This window comes from Podarcis gaigeae, assembly GCF_964106915.1.
Source record: "Podarcis gaigeae genome assembly, chromosome: 7".
Classification (NCBI taxonomy): Eukaryota; Metazoa; Chordata; class Lepidosauria; order Squamata; family Lacertidae; genus Podarcis; species Podarcis gaigeae.
The window spans coordinates 65,189,292-65,214,167 of NC_139683.1; the positions used below are offsets into that span (position 1 = coordinate 65,189,292).

The 24,876-nt window shown below is 42.7% G+C and overlaps 1 protein-coding gene across 1 annotated transcript in view; it reads left to right on the forward strand.

The window, feature by feature from the left end:
• PXDC1 (PX domain containing 1) overlaps positions 1-9,751 on the forward strand; it is a 38,597-nt gene extending 28,846 nt beyond the window's left edge. Inside the window, exons 4-5 of the mRNA XM_083747441.1 lie at positions 2,817-2,928; positions 7,663-9,751. Coding sequence (XP_083603567.1) covers positions 2,817-2,928; positions 7,663-7,780 — 230 coding nt within the window. The 3' untranslated portion in view covers positions 7,781-9,751. The remainder of the gene's footprint in view (positions 1-2,816; positions 2,929-7,662) is intronic.
• Positions 9,752-24,876: the final 15,125 nt, after the last annotated feature.

Sequence of the window (24,876 nt, forward strand, 5' to 3'; positions counted from 1 at the left end):
GTGACTGACACAGCCACGGAGAAAGGTCTGTCCAGCCTGGGAAAGGTTTAGCCAGACAACGTTGCCTAGAGCAGTGGCCACTTCCGCACGAGCAACCCCAATTCCCTTTACAGATGGGTTTGATCTTCTTGCAATCCATGGGACTCTCCAGCACCATAATTCAAAAGCATCAATTCTTCAGTGATCAGCCTTCTTTATGGTCCAGCTCTCACTTCCATACATCACTACTGGGAAAACCATAGCTTTTACTATACGGACCTTTGTTGGCAAGGAGATATGATAGCCATCTTCAAATATCTAAGGGCTGTCATGGGGTGAGGAAGATGGGGCAAGCTTGCCCTGCTCTGGAGGGTAGGGTCCAAACCAATGGATTCAAATTGCAAGAAAGGCGATTCCAAGCTGTTTGACATTGGAATGTGTTCTCTCATAAGGTGGTGGACTCTCCTTCCTTGGAGTTTTCTAAGTGGAGTTTGGATGGCCATCATGGTGTGCTTTGGTTGAGATTCCTGCATAGCAGGGTGTTAGAATGGATGATGCTCAGGGTCTCTTCTAATTCTACAATTCTATGATTCTGTGTGGGGAGAAAAGCAAAGCAAAATAATATTCTGGTCATATTTCACATTGGATCTGCTGCGGTTTTGTTTGTTGGCCATTTGTTATCATCCAAAGAAGATTGGAAAGGGGAAAGGGAGGACATATTTTGTATTCGATAAAGAAAAGCCTGTTCCCAAAACAGTCTCTCTCCAGATTAAAGAGGAAGGAAAGCATACCAGATGGTAAGAGGCTTGAGTCTGGAGTTTACGTCTCAGTCTGCAGTAGAATCCTTTGTTGCAGAAGATGAGTCATACTTTAAGTGCACTTCCTGATGGGTTAGGAGAAGGAGGGCAGCAGAGACAGGGAACTGATAGAAAACTTAACAATAAATGTGCTTTTACTAAGCTCAGAATAGGCAGAAGAATCATCCTTCTGCTCAAGTGTTGTGTCTGAGTGAAGATAATGAGAATATGCTTAAAACCAAAAATAACAGACGGTTTAGTTTCATCTTGCACAGCCAGGTTAGTGTGACAAAGTGAGCAAAATCTTTTAGGGGTTCCCGGAATAAAGTTTTTGGCTTTAAAATCCTGTACCTAATTAGAGAATTTCTCCATTATTTTTGCACAAAACACTGGTGTGTAAGGTACAAGAGGTCTTTCATTCTCTCTCCTCCCCCCTCTCTTTTCCTCTCATTGAAAATCTGTTACCAAAGGCTGTCATTTCTTGGCAAAATTCAGTTCAAGACAAACAGAATTGCAGCCTCCCACGCTAATTGAATACTGAGAAGTTTACAATCCCCATCATAACGGTTTCTGTCACAGTTGAGGAATCAAAGGTCAAATGTTTCTTGTTATGCATATGCGTCCCACTTCCAAGTGGGGAGCTATTCCAAGGGTACAGTGCTCATGCAAGAGTCAGTTTGTTTGGAAGAAGGTCACTGGCATTGTTTACACACATTATATAGAATCATAGGATGGTAGAGTTGGAAGGGAACCCAAGGATCATCTAGTCCAACCCCCTGCAATGCAGGAATATGCAGCTGTCCCTTACGGGGATCAAACTTGCAGCCTTGGCATTATCAGCACCATGCTCTAACCAACTGAGCTATCCAGGCTGACCCAAAGAAGAATGAAATGCCACATATAGCCAGCAGGAGTCAGTGTTCTCATGTAGTCGCCCATCCAACCTTTTGCCCTTGTTGATTCTGCTTAGCAAATAAAGCACTTTTGAGTCGCTGCCACCAGAGCTATACGTGGGAATAAGTGAAAGGTTCACAACATTAACGCTTCAATAGATCCCACTTATCAATTCAATTTCTCGGGGTGGGGTGGGAGGGCAGCATTGTACCCTAAAATATGCTTTCAGCTCTCCAAGTTCAGTTTTGGGTGTCTGATTGGGCATGTCCCATGATTCAGTTTGGCCCAATTGGTAATTTTAGACCATGGGCTTAAAGGATCTTATTGGGAGGTAGGGTTATTTAAATACCAATTGCTCCACTTCTTTTACACCCCCTCGATGTATGGAAGTGAGAGCTGGACCATAAAGAAGGCTGATCGCCGAAGAATTGATGCTTTTGAATTATGGTGCTGGAGGAGACTCTTGAGAGTCCCATGGACTGCAAGAAGATCAAACCTCTCCATTCTGAAGGAAATCAGCCCTGAGTGCTCCCTGGAAGGACAGATCCTGAAGCTGAGGCTCCAATACTTTGGCCACCTCATGAGAAGAGAAGACTCCCTGGAAAAGACCCTGATATGGGAAAGATGGAGGGCACAAGGAGAATGGGACGACAGAGGACGAGATGGTTGGGCAGTGTTCTTGAAGCTACCAGCATGAGTTTGACCAAACTGCGGAAGACAGGAGTGCCTGGCGTGCTCTGGTCCATGGGGTCACGAAGAGTCGGAAACGACTAAACAACAACAACAACATACACCCCCTCACTTTTTCCCTTGTGGACTCCTCAAGGATGTTTACATCACTGACAGCTAGAAAGACCATAAGATGCTTTCTGTCTGAGAACAATTGGAATTTGCCAGTGATTTCTAAAGAGGCTGTTTATCCAAGAGATGGCTCATAAATTTCCTTTCGCTAAGGCTTAATCCATAAAGCAGAGATGCTTACAGTAAATTTGTATCAGTGTGTTCCTTTGTGGGGGGAAATATTTATGTCTCCTTTTCCTCAAATAACGTTTGATTTGTGATCTCATTTGTTAGGTAGGCACACGTTCCTTTCTGGAATTAGTCCTCATATATTGATGTTTCCCCTTTTCCTTTCTTCTTCCATAGAAATCATGCGATCTAATGGGTTTTGTTTAGCCAACACTGAAACAATAGTCATTGATCACAGTATACCAAATGGGAAAGAAAAGCACTTAGATGTCGATTCAGCAGAACATTTGTAAGTATACATGGTATTTGAATGACTATTTCCACCCATAAACATAAATGCCCATTCTCAACATCATTTTGTGTCATCCCAGGGTTGATCAAGAACCAAAATGTTAGACGAAGCTGTTTGATGAAATATATTGCCTCTTTCCCATGCCCCACCCCAAACAGGATCTAAGTTTGGGGTGAGAGTTTACCGTGGGGAAATGCCTCCCATACTACCAAGAGCAGCATAATCTGGAGGAAAAGTAGACTGGAGATACAAATTTGAGAACTAATATTGAGGTGGAAGATGACAGGGAGGGAACAATATTAGGGCTAGACGATATATCGTCCAAAACTCGTTTGAAGTCCCTATTGTGATAGCGGTTTCATAAATTTTGACCTGCCAATACTGGGATGGATCATGATGTGTGTGTCTGTGTGCTATGCAAAAATCACAATATGGGAAAAACTGTGAAGCCAGCCAATGCCTCTACAAAACTCCATTCTTATTTCAGACATTGTGATATATCAGCAGTGCTTTTTTAAAAAAATGGGGTACGCAAGGGTACGCAGTACTGGCACCTCTTTTTTGTTGTTGTTAAAAAGCCTACTGTTTACCTCTACATAGTTCCATCCTTGCTTCAGACATTGTGATATATTGATATATAGCGAAGTTTAGCTATAGTTCAATATTGAAAAGCAGGTATCGCCCAGTGTTAGGCAATATGTTTTTTCATTCTACCAAGATTGGGTTGAATGTAAAAGTATGAGGAATTGAATAGGGGCAGACATTGAAGAGGAGAGTCAAAGCAGAGCCAGGGCAGGTAGTGAGAGGAGACAGCCTGGGTCAAGGAATGAAATTCCATGAAATTCCGTATACCTTCACCTAGCTGAATATAATTTGGACACCCACCCCAGTGGCAGAGCTCTGAAACGCCAGTCTTTATCCCATTACCACGGTAACATGATGAGGCTGAGCATCTGAAGTCTTGAATTTATTTGGGCATTCATAAGAAATTTAGATTTACAAGCAATGAGTCTCTTGTAGATCTGAATCTCCTGTATAATTTAACATACAAAGTGGGACTCCTCCGACAGCGTTTTCCATTATAATGTGTGGCAGGGAGTCATTACGGATGGAATGTACCAGTCCAGCACAAGAGCACTCCTTTAGTTTTTATATCAGCACAACTGCTCCCTTGCAGCAACAGATTCCAATTGTGTGATCAGTTTTATGTTGTCTTCTCTTTGAATATATATTTTTTTATGTTGTGAACTTCCCTTCAATTGCTTGGGATTGTGTATTGAACCTTAAGAAAAACCCAACCCAATCTTGCTGTTGAGTGGGCTTTACACACACACACACACACACACACACACACACAAAGAAACAAACAACACACTCTCTTAATACAGCTACTATGAGTCAGGCAGGGGGTTATTATATTACTAATGCTGAATCACAGTTGGCATTAGTATGGTGCTGAAAACACTCTTTTTTTTTTCTTTCTCTCCTCCACTGCAAATATTGTTTTCTATGTTGCTTTAATGATAGGAGAAGAGTTTACAGATAGCAACCAAACCAAACTTTTAAATGCTGTCTTCATAGGCAGCTATGTTGACAATTTTCACTGCAGAAGATCCCTGGGAAATTCTGTTCTGGCAGGTAACTGATGTGTCACCTCAAGTAGTGTTAATTAGCTTCAGATAACAGTAGCTTCAAGAACTTAAATATTTGCAGTGTAAAAACTGAACTCTTCATACGTCAAGACAGAAGACAAGAGAAAGGAGGAGGAAAGAAAAGATTGAAAACCAAAACGATTACAATAAAATGGATCGACAGTTGGTTTGCAGCATTCTTGGACTAGATCTAGTGGTTCCAGTCTTCAGATCCTTGCACATAGCAGTGGCCTGTTTTTTCTTAGCAGCATGCAAGGATCTCATAGTGTACATACACTAATCTGAGTGGCCAGCTATTCCAAAAGGATCTTGCAACACTTGTGCAATCATATTCCACACAGCTAAATCCTCCCCTGGTACTCTTGCTCATATTAATGAATGTCAGGAGAAGAAGCAGAAGTCACACTGGATGAGCTTCAGTGGGGGCTTGAAGCAGGCAAACTTGCTTATGCACACAGAATACATAGTAGGGATGTGGGTGGCGCTGTGGTCTAAACTACTGAGCCTCTTAGGTTTGCTGGCCAGAAGGTTAGCGGTTCAAATCCCCTTGACGGAGTGAGCTCCCATTGCTGTGACCCAGCTCCTGCCAACCTAGCAGTTCGAAAGCACACCAGTGCAAGTAGATAAATAGGTATCGCTGTGGTGTGAAGGTAAACGGTGTTTCCATGTGCTCTGGTTTCTGTCACAGTGTCCTGTTGTACCAGAAGCGGTTTAGTCCTGCTGGCCACATGACTCGGAAGGCTGTCTGTGGACAAACACCGGCTCCCTCAGCCTGAAAGTGAGATGAGCGCCACAACCCCATAGTCGCCTTTGACTGGACTTAACCGCCGAGGGGTCCTTTACCTTACCTTACCTACATAGTCTTGCAAGATGATTGAGGCAGCAGGGGGGATTGGTTTAAATTTCAGTTAAACAGGAAGCAAACAAATATTTCCAACATCCTTCAGAAGGAGGTGTTTCTGATTCAGTAGGTGGCAGTCTCTCCTCTCGGGTTTTCATGCATGTGGAACATTAGATTGGCTTGATTGTTTCAGCCTTCCGGGTGTTTTAATCGCTGCAGTTATATTAGTTCAGAAGAACGGCTGAAGTGATCCAGCCATACCATAAAGTATTTATAGCTCAGCCCCTTCTCATGCCTAGCAAGATGTTCTAAGAGTGTCTTGTCAGCTTCAAAGAAGCAAGTCTTAGATTGCAAGGACCATGACACTGCGATGGTAAATGCCCTAGCAAGAGAGAGGCAGGGAATGCAAACATCTTTCATCTAGTTTAGCTAAAATGTAAAGCTTATTTGATCATGACTAAAATGAGGGGCAGTTTCATAGCCACTGAATACAAAGTCATGTTCTCTGTGGCGGTTATTATTTTCAAATAATGCCTACAAATGTTGCAAATTCACAAGGAAGAGATCATGGAAGGCCACCAACAACAGGCGTGATGCACAACTGAACATTCTGTCCTCTCACCAGCTTAGGGAAAATGTGTGGCGTTGCAGCCAATATTAACCTGGGCATTTAGTGGAGTTCCCACATGATCTCTTCGGAACAAGTGAACTTCAATTCAGGATACCACGTGACTATCAACAACGTCAGTGGTTGCTTGAATTCAGCCTGCAATGAAGGCCAGTTTATATAGTGCACAGAATGGAACTACACCAGGAATGAAGTGTTTGCTTCCAAATATGCCAGCTCAGCTTACTACACTCCCATCAAGCCACTTTGGGTAGCTATGCAGTTGTTTAAAGCAGAAGATGGGTGAGTTACGAGCCCCCAGTATGCGGCCAGCCACTTGCTTCATCAGATGCCAAGCTCAGCCCAGATCCAATCAACATTTTCCATCCACATTAATTTTTAGTCATGTTAACTGTCATTGGGTGACCTCACAGGAATCAAAATGGAAGAAACAGGAGATTTTTATCATCTTAGCTGTAACTAAGAGTAGGGACTGTATTCAACCGAGTTCTGGTCAAGAGTTGACCCGTTGAAAGTAACGAACCTTATTTAGCTGTGCCAATTAATGTCAATGGGCCTGCTTAGAGTAGGGCTAGCATTGAATATCAGCTTGGATTTCTTTCTGCACTGCTTGGTATGTGATAAGTAAAAAGGCCTTTGGAGAAGCTGTCAAAGGCTCTCAGAGTGAAGATGTGGGCATTCGTTGCAAAAACCATGGCCATAGCACTTTCTAGTTAACTGCCTTTCTTCATCCTCCAATGCAAGTTATAATAAAATGAAGCATCATGACTATTTGACATGACACTATTTGGTGACCCAGAGAGAAAAATGCTTGTTTTCAATCGGGGTGCAGGATTTTGGTCTGTTGGTTATATAGTTATTAGGGAGCTTTCGGTGACATGGAAAATGGTGGCCTGTGGACATTTTGAGGGTAGACTCTGAGGCCTAGTGGGCTTGCCATAACCAAGAGGAATGACTTGAGCATAATCTGCATACCAAGTTGTGCTACAACGTCCGGTAGCCCTTCAAGCCTTTTCAGCTACTAGGTCTGCATGCCAGTCAATTCAAACCATTGTTTTGCTTGAGCAAAGGAATATGGAGCCTGAACAAAGAATTTCTGGGGCAACAAAGAAAACTCTCCATGTCCCAATCATTATCTCCTGTGCGAAAGGCTTTTAGCACCATTGGTATTGTTGTGAACAAGCTGGTGGTTTTGAGCACTGTGATTAGGACAACAAAACCATATATCAGGGATCAGCAAACTTTTTTTTTCCAGCAGGAGGCCGGTCCACTGTCCCGCAGACCTTGTGGGGGCCGATATATATATATATGGAATGAAAGAATTCCTACGCCCCACAAATAACCCAGAGATGCATTTTAAATAAACTCATGTAAAAACACAGGGACAGATTTAGAATGCAATTGGGCTGGATCCGACCCCCGGGCCTGAGTTTGCCTACTGATGCCATATATTATCCCATGGTGCTTTCTGTCAAGGGCATCTGTCGCTTCTCAGGAGCTTAATTTCTGTTTCCTTACGTGCATTCCATCCCAAGGCACATTTCCCCTTTTTAATACAGTAGCATGACCAAGCAGGAATGACGTGAACTCCTTGTTTTGTCCCATTCTAGGTTTGAAAATGTTGGCGAATTTACCTCCGAGCTCGAGGGCAGCGATGACCCAGCAGCATATGTCACCAACTTGTCATACTACCACCTGGTTCCATTTGAAACTGATATTTTGGACTAAGAGTGCCAAACGAACTTTGTGGCGTTCACCATCCCATAGTTTTGCATTTGTCTTGAGATGCAAGGCAGAAAGGGGCTTGCTACACCTGTCTTGATGCTGCCACCTCTGCTTGGTTCTTTATCATGGTTCCTGGAAGCAGCTTGTGAAGATGCCGTTCTATTCTAATGGACAAAGAGACATTAGTTTTGCCAAAGGAATGAAGCAAAGACACCTGGAGCATCATAGGCCAAGGGACTATCTCATGCAGCAAAATCAGCAGCAACCATGCTGTTGACAAATCATTGGTGAATGTGCAAAAATCAGTGGCGCCGGTTCTTACTGATATACGGTAGAACTTGCAAAGACCATCCACATTTCTTCTCCCTCGAGCTTACCAGAAGTACATTCTTAACCTTTCCCAATGAAAGACCTCCTGTGTTCAGTTTTCATTCCTCAGAGTGACAACTTCTAACAAGTGTCATGGTAGTTCATTCATTGAAAGATGCCTTATGTCATGCGTGCCTGCAGAAAATAAGCACATAAATGGATTGCTTAATTTAACTTATTCTAAGCCTGTGGTTTTATATAATCATCCGAGGGCCTGTCTTTTTCACTTGAAATAATAATTAATAATAAAAATAATTATAAAGGAAACAAGCAAGTTACATCCCAAGTTGGGGGAAAGGGAAAGAAATGCACAATTTTTTTAAAAAAAAATTTAACTGTACCTGAATTTTGGATGGGTCTGCTAGAAATGCTGTTAGGATTTCTCCCCTGTCTTGGAACCAAGAATTTCCCATTCTCACTGTTGCAGGGTTTCCATCTGAATTGTCAGCTGGCTGTCTAGGGCAGGAATGAGGATCTTGTGGACCACCATATATTTGTGGACTACAACTTCCATCCATCATCCTTGACCAGTGTCCATGCCAACTGGGACTGATGGGAGTCCCTCTATGGCTCCCATTATTCTTCCTTCTCATGCATTCAGAAATAAGCTTCAACCATCTACATGTGGACATTTTAAAGCTGTGCTACAGCAACAGGTGCAGCCTTATAAAAATCCACTAGCCCACTATGACTCTGGCCCTTCCCCTCTGTTTGCCTTCTGGGGTTGGAAGCTTGACCAAAATAGCTCTACAGCAGGCAGAGTTTTGGCCCTGAAAGAGCTTCCATGCACAGCTATTAAGAAAACAAGTGCAATTTTGGAGGTCCTTGAAAGTGACAGCCACATTGTCCTTTCTGCTTGCCACTGGCTTGGGGGAAAGAGTAAACAACTCTTGCATTCCCTGAAGGAGGACATGGCACAGAGACAATTTCTGTAGGCCTGAGTGGCATGGATGAGGTGGGAGAACTGGTTCTGTGGTGACAGTAGTGGGCTCTGTTAACATGAAGCATTTGAGGTAACAGCAGAAGCAGGCCTCAAAGCCTTTTAACTACTGAATAGTGCTGTGTTAAGCTTGGTTTTGGCTCCAGCTCATAGGATGGCAAAGCACCTGTTTTCACAGCTTATTCAACCACATACTGTGATGAAGCTGCTTAATAAAGGCACATCTAAACTATAGGCCTCAACTGGTTTAATTGTCATTCCTTCTACTCAGGGGGAATATGAAGAACTGTATTTCTGTGAGCCATGCTCCAGCAGAGTATTATCAACACCCACTGAAAATTATAGTTCCCAGAGGAAGGGGAAATGGTGGTTAAACTGAGATAAAACTGATAGAGGTGTTTAGTGAAATTGCCAGAAGTTGTGTGTAGGAAATGAAGAACAGAATACATTCCAAGTTCCTTGCTCCATTTGTTTCTCCCCAAGCTCTGAAGAATATGGTACATTGTCCCTTTCTCCTGTGAACCTTTCAGTATTCTTTTGTATAATGATTGTAAAACAAAATTTGCTAATGTAAATAGTAATAAATTATTGAGAACCCACCTCTTTTGCAAGAGATGTTTCCAATATATTTTAATGAAATAAAATATTACTCATTGTACGTGTAACACCTGGTGTTGAGCGTGATCTTAAGGTATTTGGCATATGAAACTGCCATATGTTGTTGGTCCATCTAGTTTGATACTTCCTGCTCTGGATGGCTGTCAGGGAATTGGAGGCAGAGAAGGGGGAGAATGGGAGTAGCTTTCTAAAGGACAGAATGGCTGTGAGGAACAAGGCAAACCCAGCACGCTCCCATGCAGAGCAGCAGCATGGGAGCCTCACATCATCGTGGCACCAAGCAGGACCCCATTAACACAGAGAACTGAAGTGACAACACATTGTCTTGGAAGAAAGATGGGATTTTGAGGTTACCATATATTGAAGAGGAGTTGCTTATTTCTGTAACATGGTTTACCTTCAATGTTCGTTTGCTTGCCCAACACTCTTACTGGATCACTAGACAGTTGGACCATGGCTTGCACTTGCCACTTGCCCTTATTCAAGATGGGGAACCTGAAGCTTTCTAGATGGTGCTAGACTCCAACTCCCATCAGCCCTGGCCAGGAAGGCTGCAGCTGATGGGAATGGCAGTCTAACAACTCTGAAAGGGTCGCAGATTCCTTGTCCCTGTACTACACAATTTTATCCTCACAAGGTACACTACACAAAGCAATAGCAACTTGCTCTTTGGCTGAGCAGGGCTTAATGCCTGGGTCTCCCAGGTCTAAGTACATCACAATGTATTGGCTTGGTGGGAGAGAAATCTAAAAATGATCCCTTGAGAACCCAGAACTATTTCTTTACTGGGACTGACAGAGCAATGTGCTGCACTGCTGTTGCTTTTTCTCTGCTTCCATCAATGGCACTGCGATGTCATTAATACCCAAAGGGAAATCCTGCTCTATAATATCAAATGTTGAGATGGATTAACTGTACTGTCTTTGGTGAAGCAATCTGGGGATTGCCCTCAAGCTGTTTCTAGCACAGAACTAACCAATTGTAACCTATAAAGTGATCATTTATGTCAATTCTTGCCGTTAGTTAGGTTACATAATTAAGTGTTATGTCCAGATTATGAGTCAAATCATGTTACTATATTCCAGCCCTTTAAGGGGCTGTGTGGGTGGGGGGGAACAACTTGCCACAGTCTTAATAAAACTACGCACTGGTTAATTTTTGCTTCAATTCTGGAAATTGAAACTTTTATTTCTGCTGACTTGTGAGGACAGAGACTTGAATGTGAAAAAAAAATGCAATCACTGGAAATGGAAACAAAGGCTCAGAGAGCAAAATACTTCTTCCGTTAAAATATTGACTAGAATTTGGAATTATGCAATAAAGGGGATTGACAGTAGGTTCAAGACAACAAAAGGAGATATATATTTTTCTCCACACAGCATAGAAATGACTGATGGAATTTAAGCAAATATGAGATGTGATGGCCATTGGCTTAAGTATTAGAATTTTAATAATGAATTTGAAAAGGGATTAGGAAAAAAATCAAAAAAGATATAGCTGTCAGCAGCTATTCACCATTGCACCTCCATGTAGAAGCGCACTCTACCTTTACAATAGCCATGCTGGGAATGATCAAACCATCTCATTCTATGTCTTGTTTGTAAACTTCTAGGGGTTCCTGGCTGGCTACTGTTGTTTAGTCATTTAGTCATGTCTGACTCTTTGTGACCCCATGGACCAGAGCACGCCAGGCACTTCTGTCTTCCACTGCCTCCCGCAGTTTGGTCAAACTCATGCTGGTAGCTTCAAGAACACTATCCAACCATCTCGTCCTCTGTCGTCCCCTTCTCCTTGTGCCCTCAATCTTTCCCCACATCAGGGTCTTTACCAGGGAGTCTTCTCTTCTCAAGAGGTGGCCAAAGTATTGGAGCCTCAGCTGCACGATCTGTCCTTTCAGTGAGCACTCGGGTCTGATTTCCTTCAGAATGGATAGGTTTGATCTTCTTGCAGTCCATGGACTCTCAAGAGTCTCCTCCAGCACCATAATTCAAAAGCATCAATTCTTCGGTGATGAGCCTTCTTTATGGTCCAGCTTTCACTTCCATACATCACTACTGGGAAAACCATAGCTTTTACTATGGACCTTACTATGGCAAGGTGATGTCTCTACTTTTTAAGATGCTGTCTAGGTTGGCTGGCTACTGTTAGCAATATAATCACAACACTTTTGACTAATTCAGTGAGGCAGGGATTATCTTTTACGTACCTTTGTGCCAGAGATTGTCCAAGTACGTTGGCTGCTGTGTTTGTTTTAAAAGGCTTTCCGTAGTCGGTGCCAGCAAAGTAATTATCAAATCATCCTGTAAAAGCTGCTCCTTTACTTGAGTGCTTAACATACGTTGTGGTAATAACTCTTGGTCATTTTAAGAATCTCTTTTTATTGTGGTCTATTCATGTTGCGGTTTCATTTGAGCCCCTGGAGTAAAGTCCATTGTTGTTTCCCATTTAGGTTTTCAGAACCCAAACGCATTCCTCCTCAACATACAGAAATCAGCGCATAACAGCTTGGCATCATTTTTACACAAGGTCATTACTGTACTTGATGTCACATTAAAAACAACAACAACCCACCCAACACTCCTATTTCCAAAGAAACGGCTCAAAAGATGAATTTAGCTGTGCTTGATGCTATGGCTGCTTTCTGAAGCTGATGACAGCATGAAGTAATAATAATTTCTTAGAAACAAACCATTTGCTTTTGTCTTGCTGAAATGGCACCAGAATGGCAGCAGGTGCATTGCATCAGTATCATTGCAGCCTCACTGCATGCATTTCCTTGCAAAACAAAATAATATCAGCAAAACCCTTTGAGGGAGTGATTCCTTGGCTCCCTTTAACGGTCAGTTTGAACTGCTTTAGACAGAGCCACATCTATGTGTTTAAGGAATGCATTTTACATCAATATAATTGCTGTCAGATTCTTAAGTTGTGCTCACTGACCAAAGCATGTAACCTACAAAATGGGAGATCTGCTCATGTGAACCTGCAAACAGCATTCACTGAACACATGGATGACAACAGGGTGAGAGTGTGCCTGCTATATCTACCCCCAAATCTCTCTGCGCTCACAGAAAGTGCCAAGGAAAACTCTGTATTGCACACCTAAATATACAGAGGCTTTGGGGCATGATTTGCGACCCATGCACAATCTGGGCCTCCAGCTGTGCACTGTCTATGTATATACACTTTGTACATGCACAGAGAAGTTCTTAATTCCTCCTGCTAGATATACAAAGGTGGGACAAGAAGCATGATCAATCCCTGCCCCGATGTGTTTGATGAGTGTTATGTACTGAGTTGAATAGGATCCAAAAGGCAGCAGTCTGATTGGTCCTAGAACAATAGGATTCAGAATGCAGCAGTCTGATTGGTCCTAGAACAATAGGGTCCAGAATGCAGCAGTCTGATTGGTCCACAGGAGCCACCCAATCCAGCTCCAGGTGGAAGTGAATCCGCAACCTGATTGGCCTACATGTGAATCCCGGAATTAGCCAATCACGTGCAGCCCATTGTGTAAATAATGTATATAAACAGACATTCTGGGGGAACTTACATTCCTTCTCACCACTATGAGCTGAATAAAGAGCATGAAAAAACTATTGACTCCGAGTATATTTCAATGAGTATGGTTTGAAGGTGTAAATAGGGCTAGTGTGGCCACTCTGGGCGGCTTCCAACAAAGACCAATAATACACTAAGATGTCACACATTAAAAACTTCCCTGAACAGGGCTGCCTTCAGATGTCTTCTGAATGCCAGGTAATTGTTTATCTCTTTGACATCTGATGGGAGGGCGTTCCACAGGGCGAGCGCCACTACCGAGAAGGCCCTCTGCCTGGTTCCCTGTAGCTTTGTTTCTTGCAATGATGGAACCACCAGACGGCCTTCGGCGCTGGACCTCAGCATCCAGGCAGAACGATGGGGGTGGAGATGCTCCTTCAGGTATACTGGTCCAAATGCTCCCTCCTCGCTTTCCCTGAAGATGGGAGGACTTTTCATTGCCCAAGGGCAGAGAGGGAGAACCCAGGTGCAATAACAGTTGCCTTGGGTGACATGTTGAGCAATGTTCTTCAAGCTTCTGGTGCCTGGATGCTTGCTCCTTCCTGCCGCTGCCAGGATCAGACAGTCCAACCGCCTAGAAGGTGCTGCCAAGTGCAGCAGCTGTACGTTTAAGCATTGCACAGCATTGCCACAGATGGTATCTTTGCATTTCATGGCTGTTTGGCCCCACAATTTACAGTGCCACCCCTCCCCTCTACACCCAGATGTGCATATATCTGCCAACCGAAAACAACACTTCATGCATCTGATGAAACTGGCTCGAATCCACAAATGCCCATGCCTTAATAAATCTCTCTTGATAGCACAACATAATTCTCCACTGATTTGGCACAAGGGATGTAGGTCTTTCGCAGAATGGACAGTACTGCAGGAGAAAGAGAGTTGGGTCAAGAATCTGTGAGTCGAGATTCTATCTCCAGATGGTGGAGCAAGCTCAGTTGGCAGAGTACAAGATTTTTAATCTCACTGTTGTGGGTTCAAGCCCCATGTTGGGGGAAAGATTCCTGCATTGCAGGTGGTTGGACTAGATGAGCCTCATGGTCACTTCCAACTCTACAATTCTATGACTGTATGAGACATAATTGATCTGTTTAGTGTGTATGGATTTTAGTCAACGTACATGCAAAAAGTCAATACCAAAATTTGATAATATTGAAGGGAATATGTAGTGCCAGCAATTTCTGCCAGAAAAATCACTTATGGACATTCAGCCCTGCTGAACACAATGGGACTTACTTCCAAGTAAACATCCTTAGGATTGCATTGTTAGTATTCCCCAGTTGGGTGTGTTAGCACAGGGAATATATGTTTGTTACTCTGCATCTTACAAGCTGCTCCTGAATGCTTTCCCCACTGAGGCTCCATTAACATTCAGAATAAAAATTGCATGAGAGGGGGAAAAAATTATATTTTATATATATATATATATATATATATATAAAAAATATATATATATATATATCAGCACATCCTTCAAAAGGCTCACTAGGGTAGAGAGCAACCCTGAGGACATTCACTTTGTAATAGCAAGCTCCTAATTATAATAGCAATAATTGTAATAGCAAGCTCCATATATATATATATATATATATATATATATATATATATAGGCAGTTACATGCAGGAACAAGAATGTAATAAATTAGTGCAGTCCTAAGTAAATAAGCAGCAACTGATGAGCAGCATTTGGGTTGAGTTTTTCTCTTTTCCAGCAGTTACCCGCAAGCTTTCCCTTGCTTTCTTGCTGAGTCAGTGTTCTTCTCTAACTGAGCTGTAAGTAGGTCTGGTGCGGAAGAAGGATCTAAGTAACCCGAAGGACTAATTTTGCAAGCAGGCCTGAGCAAATACATTTTGTTGTTGACAGCCTGAGGTAGGCAACCCCCCCCCCCCCCCGCTTCTCTGGTACCACACAGAGATGTTGACTGCAATGTGAGTTGAATCTTAATTCCAGAACGGGCACCTCATCCTCCATGGCACCTAAGGGCAGCAGGGTATTTTGAGAGGCACACGGAAGGTTACATGGCATTAGGGGTATGGCGTTACACTGGCCATAAAATTTGGTTTGGCCCCTGGCACTTCAGGAAATAGCTTGCCTTGGCCTGAAGTACTTCAGAAGCTTCAGTTTGGAGTCAGAGGCTGATTCAGAAAACAAGAACAACTAGGTGTCATTCCCACCACCACACACAAATTTCACTACCAGGAGTAGTTTAAAAATAGCTACATCTTTTCTTGTTTGACAGAGGTGGGTGAAATTGGCATGTATCGTAGCTCCTGTCAAATCACAAGCAAATACATGCAGACATAGGAGCCAACTCCTTGGGGCCAAGATCCCTTTGGCACCTCCAATAAAATATTTGTGGGGGCCGCCCCCTCAAAGAGGTCATATTCAGCTGAAAATTATAAGCACTCTTCCTTTTGGCAGGTGAACTCCCCCCCCCCCCATTCTTGCATAATGAGCTGCCCCTGTCACAATTCTCTCTTCTAACCTGGTGGCCTTTAAGACCTAGAGAAAACAGACAGAAGAGAGATGCCATAAACAGTTATGCCTACCTGAAAGGGAATGATGGGTCTGGAAGAAACAAATATTGTAAGAGGAGGTTTGGTTAATTTGCCCCACCTTGGGTTGTGCTATGCAGAGTTTATAAGAGCATCTCACAAGCTGTTTGTATCACTTTTAGGATTTGGGGCTGTGCTGCCAGTTCCCAAGCGTTTTCTCAATTTTTAGATATCTACCACAATGACGTTTGATTTCCTGATGCTTAGCAATCTGCAAAACCATGAATGAAAAATGAAAGAAGTGTAGGCACCAGGGGTCAAGACATTAGTTATGAAACGAAAATCGCAGCAGGCAGTCTGATTATTATTGTGAAAAGATGTTAGCGGGGGGAAAACAAAACCTCCAGGATGACTACAGATGTTCCAGGAGTACATAATGAACTTGCTGTGTGTTCTGTATTCACCCCAAGCTGTTAGAAATGTTGACTTGGAGAACGATCATATATTCTGTTCCAATGAGCCAAACTGTGTCTGTGTGTGTGTGTGTGTGTGTACAGAGAAATCTATAGCTCAATGAGCCAACAAGGAACTGCGAAATAACTCTAAATCTGTGACAAACTCCAGAGATGGGACTATTACACTGGCAACGCTGCATTATGCAGGTCCATACACATCATGCGCCATCGATTTGGATTAGCTTGACTTGTCACTGGAGACGGAAGGTGGAAATGTGGTATACAAGCTCATCTCCAGATTATTAGGCATACAAGTGCAATTCTCTCCAGGTCTGGAAACAAAGTCGGTGGCTTGTCAAACAAGCACATTTGGATAAGGCTCCATCAGGGAAGGGCTGAGGAAATGAAAACAGCCTCAACATATGGAAGATTTTCTATAGCAATATGATGCAATGTATAATGACAGTTTTTCTTTCCAAGTCTGGCAATTTAGTTTTAATTGTGCCCTGGGGAACTCTTAAGGAGCAACAAATGCACAATGGCAAGGTGCTCTAATCTAGACATTACTACTTCTAATATATTCATAACTCCTCATTTTTAGATAAAAGCAATAAAGCTGCCTGAGAAAATAGAAATGGTATCTATCAGGCAGGTGCAGGTAGAAGATAGGATGGAATGGAAGCTATTGCTGCAAAGCTGTGTAAGTTTCTAATGCCAGAAAAGTCTTTTTCGGTTGTTGTTACGGTAGTCTATAGATCGAAAACTGCCTTCGTAGAGATGAGCTGACATAATCACATACACAGTGCCTTTGTTTTATAAACATGCTTGCTCAACTGTCAGTCCTACAAAATGGGGATCATGCAGATTAACCTTTCCTAGACAATAACTCACTTGTCTAAGGAATCTGTCAGGTGAAAACGACAGTCTTTTGCAACAAAAATTCATCATTTTCCTCTTTCCCTGACTGGTTCATTATTGATTTTTCAACTGGCAAACTCTGCAAGTCTAAACACTTGCAGGGAGCGGTCCTATAGCAAGATCCATCAGTGGTATAGGATCCAGAGGATCCTTAGATGGTCCAGGAGGTTCTTGGCACAAACAGGCTATATGGCAGCTTAACTTCCACATCCTCGGCTCAGACAGAGTTATGCCAGTATATTTCCCTCATCCCTTCACAACTTTTAGAAGACATCTGAAGGTAGCCCTGTATCGGGAAGTTTTTAATGTCTGACATTTTATTATTTTTCAATATTTTGCTGGAAGCCACACAGAGTGGCTGGGGAAACCCAGCCAGATGGGTGGGGTATAAATAAAATTATTATTATTATTATTATTATTATTATTATTATTATTATTCCAGCTCAACCAGGACCCAGCAGATCTTAAACTAGAAACCCAGCCTACGTTAAGCAGGCAAAAGAGAAATAAAATAAACAAGAAATAAAACATAAGATACAAATTAATCTAATGACTGAAAGAATAAATTATCGAAGTAACAACAATGAGGGCAGAGAAGTAGCAGCAGCAGCAGCAGAGGAAACAATGCGTTTTGTAGCATGAAGTGAATAACAAGCTGTGGGTTCAGAAGCAGTTGAATCAACCATGGCGATGGGAAAGTGTCCTTAAATGTGGCTGAGGACAGCAGATTAGTTTAGGAGAGCGCAGGACAGGTCCTATGACATATAGTGGTACCTCGGGTTAAGTCCTTAATTCGTTCTGGAGGTCTGTTCTTAACCTGAAACTGTTCTTAACCTGAGGTACCACTTTAGCTAATGGGGCCTCCGGCTGCTGCCACCGGGCCGCCAGTACACGACTTTGGTTCTCATCCTGAGGTAAAGTTCTTAACCCGAGGTACTATTTCTGGGTTAGCGGAGTCTGTAACCTGAAGCGTATGTAACCTGAAGCATATGTAACCCGAGGTACCACTGTATACACCTCTGCCCTCCAACACATTCCTGCCACTCCCTGACCTACAGTATCTATCGTCTCAGGTAGTTGCCTCACTCTACCTAATGACAGAGCCAGCCATCAGGAGCGACCGGGAATCAATCCACAGGATTCAAACTCTCCCATTCCACTGACATGTTTCTGACAAGGCAGATGAGATATGCCTGTCTTGGTGCTGGCATCATTGTTTTCCCTCCTGCTTCTTCCACCCTGATCGGAGTGAGGCCAGCAGGGCTTAGGAAATTGTGGTCCCTCCCCTGTATACACTCAGACTTCCACACAGATGCTCTGCAACTCAGGTTGTTCGATATGCCATATAATGGTGAAGTATATCAATATCGTGATTCCCAACTGTAGCAGATATATCATGAGATATATCATGGTCAAAAGAGATGAACAGAAGAGCTTGTGTGAGGTGGAGCTGAGGATAGCACTGGGGAAATTAAATGTAGAATCTTTTTTGGGGGGTCACGGTTGGGATTTCTGCATTATAACTTCTTTTTTGCTTCTCTGGAATAATACGGAACTCGCCGCATACATAGAAAAAAGGGGGGAGAGATAAGACACACTCCAGTTCTTTGTATGCAACCTCTTTTTTTTCTTTCCTTTCCCTTCAGTCTGCCTTTGTGCTTTGATGGAATTTACCACTGAGCAATAGTTGCCATGGTAACCAGGACATGGCTGCGCTAGTAATAAAGAATCCCTAGAGAGCAAATATACAAGCTACAGACACAATTCTCTTTTGGGGGGGGGGGTTGTGTGCATTTTGGGATACCCTGCGTACCCAATCTCTGGAGTCTCCAAATAGGGTAGGCAAACTAAGGCCCAGGGGCCAGATCCGGCCCAATTGCCTGCTGATGGTCCGGGAATCAGTGTGTTTTTACATGAATAGAATGTGTGCTTTCATTTAAAATGCAACTCTGGGTTATTTGTGGGGCATAGGAATTTGTTCATTTTTTCCCTTCAAAATCTAGTCCAGCCCCCCCACAAGGTCTGAGGGACAGTGGACCGGCCTCCTGCTGAAAAAGTTTGCTGACCCCTGAGATAGGGCTTTAAATAACCCCTGTCTAATACACAGGAGTGTTGCTGTGAGCCATTATCGACAATAGCGAGCTTGATCGACCAGTGGTCTGACTCAATGCAAGATGCTGTCCTATATTCCTAGCCCTGCCAGTTCACTATGGCCAGGGTGGAAGGAGGTAGGCAGAATTCTTCTTTTTCCTTCTCCTTGAGGGAAGGAACTACACCTGCCATAGTCTCAGGCCAGTTTGGTGGGCATATCTGTCATGAAATTCTACTCAATATTGATCCAGAGCAGATTCCAAAGCATGGTTAGCAGAGTAAAAACTTTTACTTAAACTTAACAATAACTTCTAATAAGTCTAAACCTTAACGCTATGCATACTATGTACAGAACACCACACCAGAAGGAAGAGAGATAGAAAGAGAAGTGAAGCCCAGCCTCCTTCTGGCCTTAATTTTATAGTCAGCATGACCTTGACAGAAAAAGATAAGAGAACCAGTTTAAGCCAGCTGTACTCAGCTTCTCTGAAGGAATAACTGAAACATCACGAACCTTCTGCTTGCTTCTTTCACACAGAGAACCTTCCAGAACCTTCCTGAATTAAATAGAATAGGAAAGATCTCTACACATCAGATCAATACTTTCTTCACTAAGAAATGCAAACTGACAGTATCAGGGTGGTACGGTGGCTTTGGAGACTGAGGGCCCATGACCACTCTTCCCTTAGGAGATCTATACAGGCAAAGCTTTCTGAGGGATCTCTAGAGGTGTAGATGTCCCACTGATATGACTTCCTAAAGCCGCTCAACCAGTCTGCAACCATCTGCTGGGTTGCTGCCAAAATCAGTTAAAAGGCATAGATGGTATATCACACCAGTACAAATAGCAAAAATGTACAAAACTGGGTCAAACATATGCTGGAAATGTAAAGAAAAAGAAGGTACTTTTTATCATATGTGGTGGGAATGCAGAGAAATTAATTTTGGGGGGGAAATGATATATAATGAATTGGAAAAAAATGTTTAAAATGACATATGTAAAAAAACCAAAGCATTTTTGTTAGGGATTGTAGAACAAGGCCTGCCAAGAAAAACAAAGAACTTATTTATGTATGCCACAACAGCGACTTGATTGCACAAGGATGGAAGAATGAGGAAATCCCAACGAAAGAACAATGGCAAGAAAAAACTGATGAACTATGCTAAATTGACATACAAACTGCAGGACAAGGACAACTGTGACTTTAAGGAAGAATGGGAACATTTTACAAGTTACCTAAAAAGACAACAAAATGAACTGGACTCCTTGGCAGGTTTTGAATAAACATCCACAAATTTATTAGGTGAACATATGATCAACAAAATAAAGATATGTACAATTTTATAATATGCAGGGAGCGATATGTGCAAAGAAATCAGAGAGGTGAGGTGAGGGATGTCTTTGGTGGGAGGGGAGGGATGGATGGATGGGGAGTGGGAAAAGGGGGAGGAATAATGTAATTGATTATATGGACTGATAATTTGTTATGTTGAAATTGCTTAATAAAAATATTTTTAAAAAACAAAAACAAGATCAGTTAAAAGGCAATATCAAAAGAACCCATCAGCTACCCTAACTTTCAAGGTATGAATGGAACCTTCTTCTAATTATTGGCTGTTGCTGTCAAACTTTTAACAAACTTTTGTCCCACTGCCACTTCTAGCCAAACAGGGCTTGAGGTTTTTTGTGGGTTTCTTGAAAACACCACAAACAGCCGAAAATCTGTTTGCTGGAGAGGAAATGACATGTTGATGATGCTAAGATGATCCCTTACTTGAAGGGACTGAGGAGACAGATGTCTGGTGTAACTAGAAGAGATTTAACTAGAGACATAAACAGTCAATTAGACAGAGACCTGGAGGACTGAGTGACTTGTTTTCTCCCTTAATTTCCTCATCATAGATACTTTTCTGTTAGCTTCAGCCTTGAATGTTACAGAATAACTTAAAAGCATTTCCCATGAAATAAAGCAGTTGCCACATTTCAATTCAGGAGTATGAAGGCTCATTGTGTGTTTGTGCGTGCAGGAGATTATGAATGGTAACATTAAAACTGTAGGTTTTGAGCAGTAATTTGGTGCTAACAGATTCCGCATTGCCAACAGTGTAATGTTCATTTCTCATAAGAGAAATGTGTTAAAGTTGTAATGTTATGCAAATGTGAAATATTTAGCAACCGCACAGCCTTCGCTCGGCAGCTGGGAAATGATGGCTTCAAATAGCTTTGATAAATGAATGCATGAAGACGAAGAGGAAACTGCCTGATGATTTTTGCTGTGGCTGATGAGGAGCTGCAGTTGTTGTCTGTCCATGAATGATCCTTCAGTGAGGTAACATCTGCCTGATAAAGAGACTGTTCTGCAGGCATTTACTGATGGCCTAAGACAGTGCATTATTCATCACTACAAGTAATATTGCAAACTGCCTGGTGCTACTAGGAAATGTGTTCTTTGGTTCCTGTAAATTGGGTTGCTGTGCATGGCTGCCTGGATTTTAGTCCCAAACAGTGGTGTAGCATGAGGAGGGGCATCGGGGCAGTTGCCCCGGGCTCAAAATTGTTAGGGGCACAAAATTTCGGCACCTGGTACTGCCTTAGACAGCTGTGCACTTTAATAATAATAATAATAATAATAATAATAATAATAATAATAATAATAATTATTTATTATTTATACCCCGCCCATCTGGCTGGTTTCCATCCATTGAAAACAGCTTTTCCATGTGAACCAGGAAGCGACCTCTCCAGACAACAGAAGACTCTTCTTTTCTTAGCTCTGCAGCTGTGATCTCCTGGGTGATGCACAGTTGAATGCACATGTGCACTCCATCCGTTTCCCTCCTTCCCTCCCACCCCCGCCCTCTGTGCGTCCCCGGTTGCTGGCAACCCATGCTACACCACTGGTTCCAAACTCTCATTAAAGTTTCAATTCTATCTGCACTCACTTGGGAGTAAGTCCCTTTGTACTCAACGAGACTTATGTCTGAGTATACATACATTGGATTGCACTGCATCTCACTGTTCCCAAACCTGTTGACTGACTGATCCCTTCAACACTGCCATGGATCAAGCTGAACACCTCTTGCATACGCTTGCTTGCTGCTGCATGTGGGAATACAGTGGAACCTCTACTTACAACCATAATCCGTTCCGGAGGTCCTGTCATAACTTGAAATGTACATAAGTAGAGGCACACTTTTCCATAGAAAGTAATGGAAAAGTCAATTGATCCATTCTAGATGATAAAAAACACCCCCTAAAACAGCGGTTTAACATGGATTTTACTGTCTAACAAGACCATAGATCCATAAAATGAAGGCAATAATCAATGTACTGTACTATAAAATAAATAAGACAGTATTGTAGATGAAAAAATTAAATTTTTTCCCCTTATGTGCATTGAGGGTGGGTGGGCTTACCTGGCTACAAGCTGGGGGTGGGGCAAGGGTCAGTAAAGAGCTGATTCACTTTGGCCAGGGTCACTTTTTTTTCTTGCCAGGCCAGGTTCTTCTCTGGACTTCCTCAGGTTACTTCCTCGGTGGGGTTTGGGGCTGCAGTACGCCCTGCTGTGCCACTTGCAGGTGGCACCTCTTCCACAGCTTCGGGAGTGGGATGGAGGCCCTCTCCCCAGGAGCAGAGGCCTCAGCGCTGCTCCGCAGCTGGCGGGGTAAGCTCTGGCAAACCAGAGGCCTCTCCCTGGCGATGGAGACCCGAGCGCTGCCCCACAGCTGGCCGGGCGAGCTCTGGGCTGCTGGCAAGGCCTCTGTTCATATCTAGAGGAAAGTTTATAAGTTGAAGCTCCTACTGAAGGTCGTAACTGGAATCGTACATAAGTAGAGCTGTACGTAAGTCAAGGTTCCACTGTATTTAGGGTCCAGACTTAGTCCAGGCTTAGTATCTATCTTAGAAGCATGTAGGGCTGCTGATAAATTCTGTAGCACCTACATAAAGAAGCACCAATGTGGCCATCAGCACCTCCCACTGGTCACTAATATTTATTTGATGGTGGCAGCACTATATTAAGGTCCAGCCATACAGGAAAACAATGGAAATTCTACCTGAACAGTGCCCAGTTGTGAACCTGGTAGCAGCCCTGCGTGTCATGTTTTTGTGTTGACTGCCTAAAGAAAAACAGCAAAAGTGAACCAGACCTTAGATATTCTATGTTAAGAGAGAATTGGAAGGCTAGAGATTTATATGATCTGAAGTGAAACCAGAGGGAAGTCAGTGTGAAAACATGTTTGCAGAGAAATGGAGCATGACAACACAGTCAGATGGGCGGGGGTACAAATAAAATAGTAGTAGTAGTAATTTGACAGTGGAATAACGAAGTCCAGAACTCAGTAAATCTACAGCTGTTGTTAGGATACATTTAAGCATGTTGAGCATAATGGGAACCAGAAACAAAGAGTTTATTATTATATATTGCTTACAAGTGTATCTTAAAATGGTGTATGTAGCTAATGTATAACGTTATTGTGGCGTTTGTACAGAGCCCCTGGTCGTTTCATGGACTATTGACATGTACACCACTACAGTGGTACCTCGGGTTACATACACTTCAGGTTACGTACGCTTCAGTTTACAGACTCTGCTAACCCAGAAATAGTGCTTCAGGTTAAGAACTTTGCTTCAGGATGAGAACAGAAATCGTGCTCTGGCGGTGCGGGGCAGCAGCACGTGGCCCCATTAGCTAAAGTGGTGCTTCAGGTTAAGAACATTTTCAGGTTAAGAACGGACCTCTTGAACGAATTAAGTACTTAACCTGAGGTACCACTGTACTTTATTATTCCGCTTCCACCAATTTTGTGGAAAAGACCCAGGGTTCCCTGGTGAAGTATTGAGTCTCAATCAGGTAGAGTTAACAATGAAGATTAAAGTTTATTTCAAATACAAACAAGTTTTAAATTATATTTGAAACGCTGTCACTCTATTCCTTCTCAGTATTGTCCGTCTCTGACTCCTCTAGCTCCCCACCCGCTCCAAAAAACAGAACCAACCGAACAGTCAAAACCTCGGGGCTGAGCCTCAAAATCAGGTAGGCTCCGCCTCTGGGCTTTCTTATTGGTCAACCTATTAACCCTTTCTCTCCCCCAGTACAAACGTATCCCCAAAGAATGGGCAAATGCCACATCTGTTGAATAGGTAACTGATGCTGTAGGTTGTTTCCGTAATGGGAATTTTATATGGTGAGTTACATCATGACATTATGATTATATCTATTTGGTATATGGTACATGGATTTAAAACTGTGGTTGTGATTCTTGAGAATGTGGAATAAAATACATAATAAAACAGAAAGATTTGTAAGTACAAGCACTGAATGACAGGCTCTTTGCAGGGCTCTCCCTAGCATTGGGCACAGTGAGGCAGCCACCTCAGCAGCTGGTCTGGGAGACGATGGTAGTAATGAGGTATTGGAGGCAGAACTCACTAGACCACTTGACTTGCAGTCTGCTGCCCTCAGGTGTGGTAGAGGATCCTGTCAGTGTGGAATTAAGATTCACCGTATTTTTCCACCTATAAGACGCCCCCATGTATAAGACGCCCCCTATTTTTGGGGATTCCGATTTAAAAAATGGGGGGGACATAATATCTGTGTATAAGACAAGCCCAGATTTAGAACATTATTTTAGAGTAAAAAAACATAGTC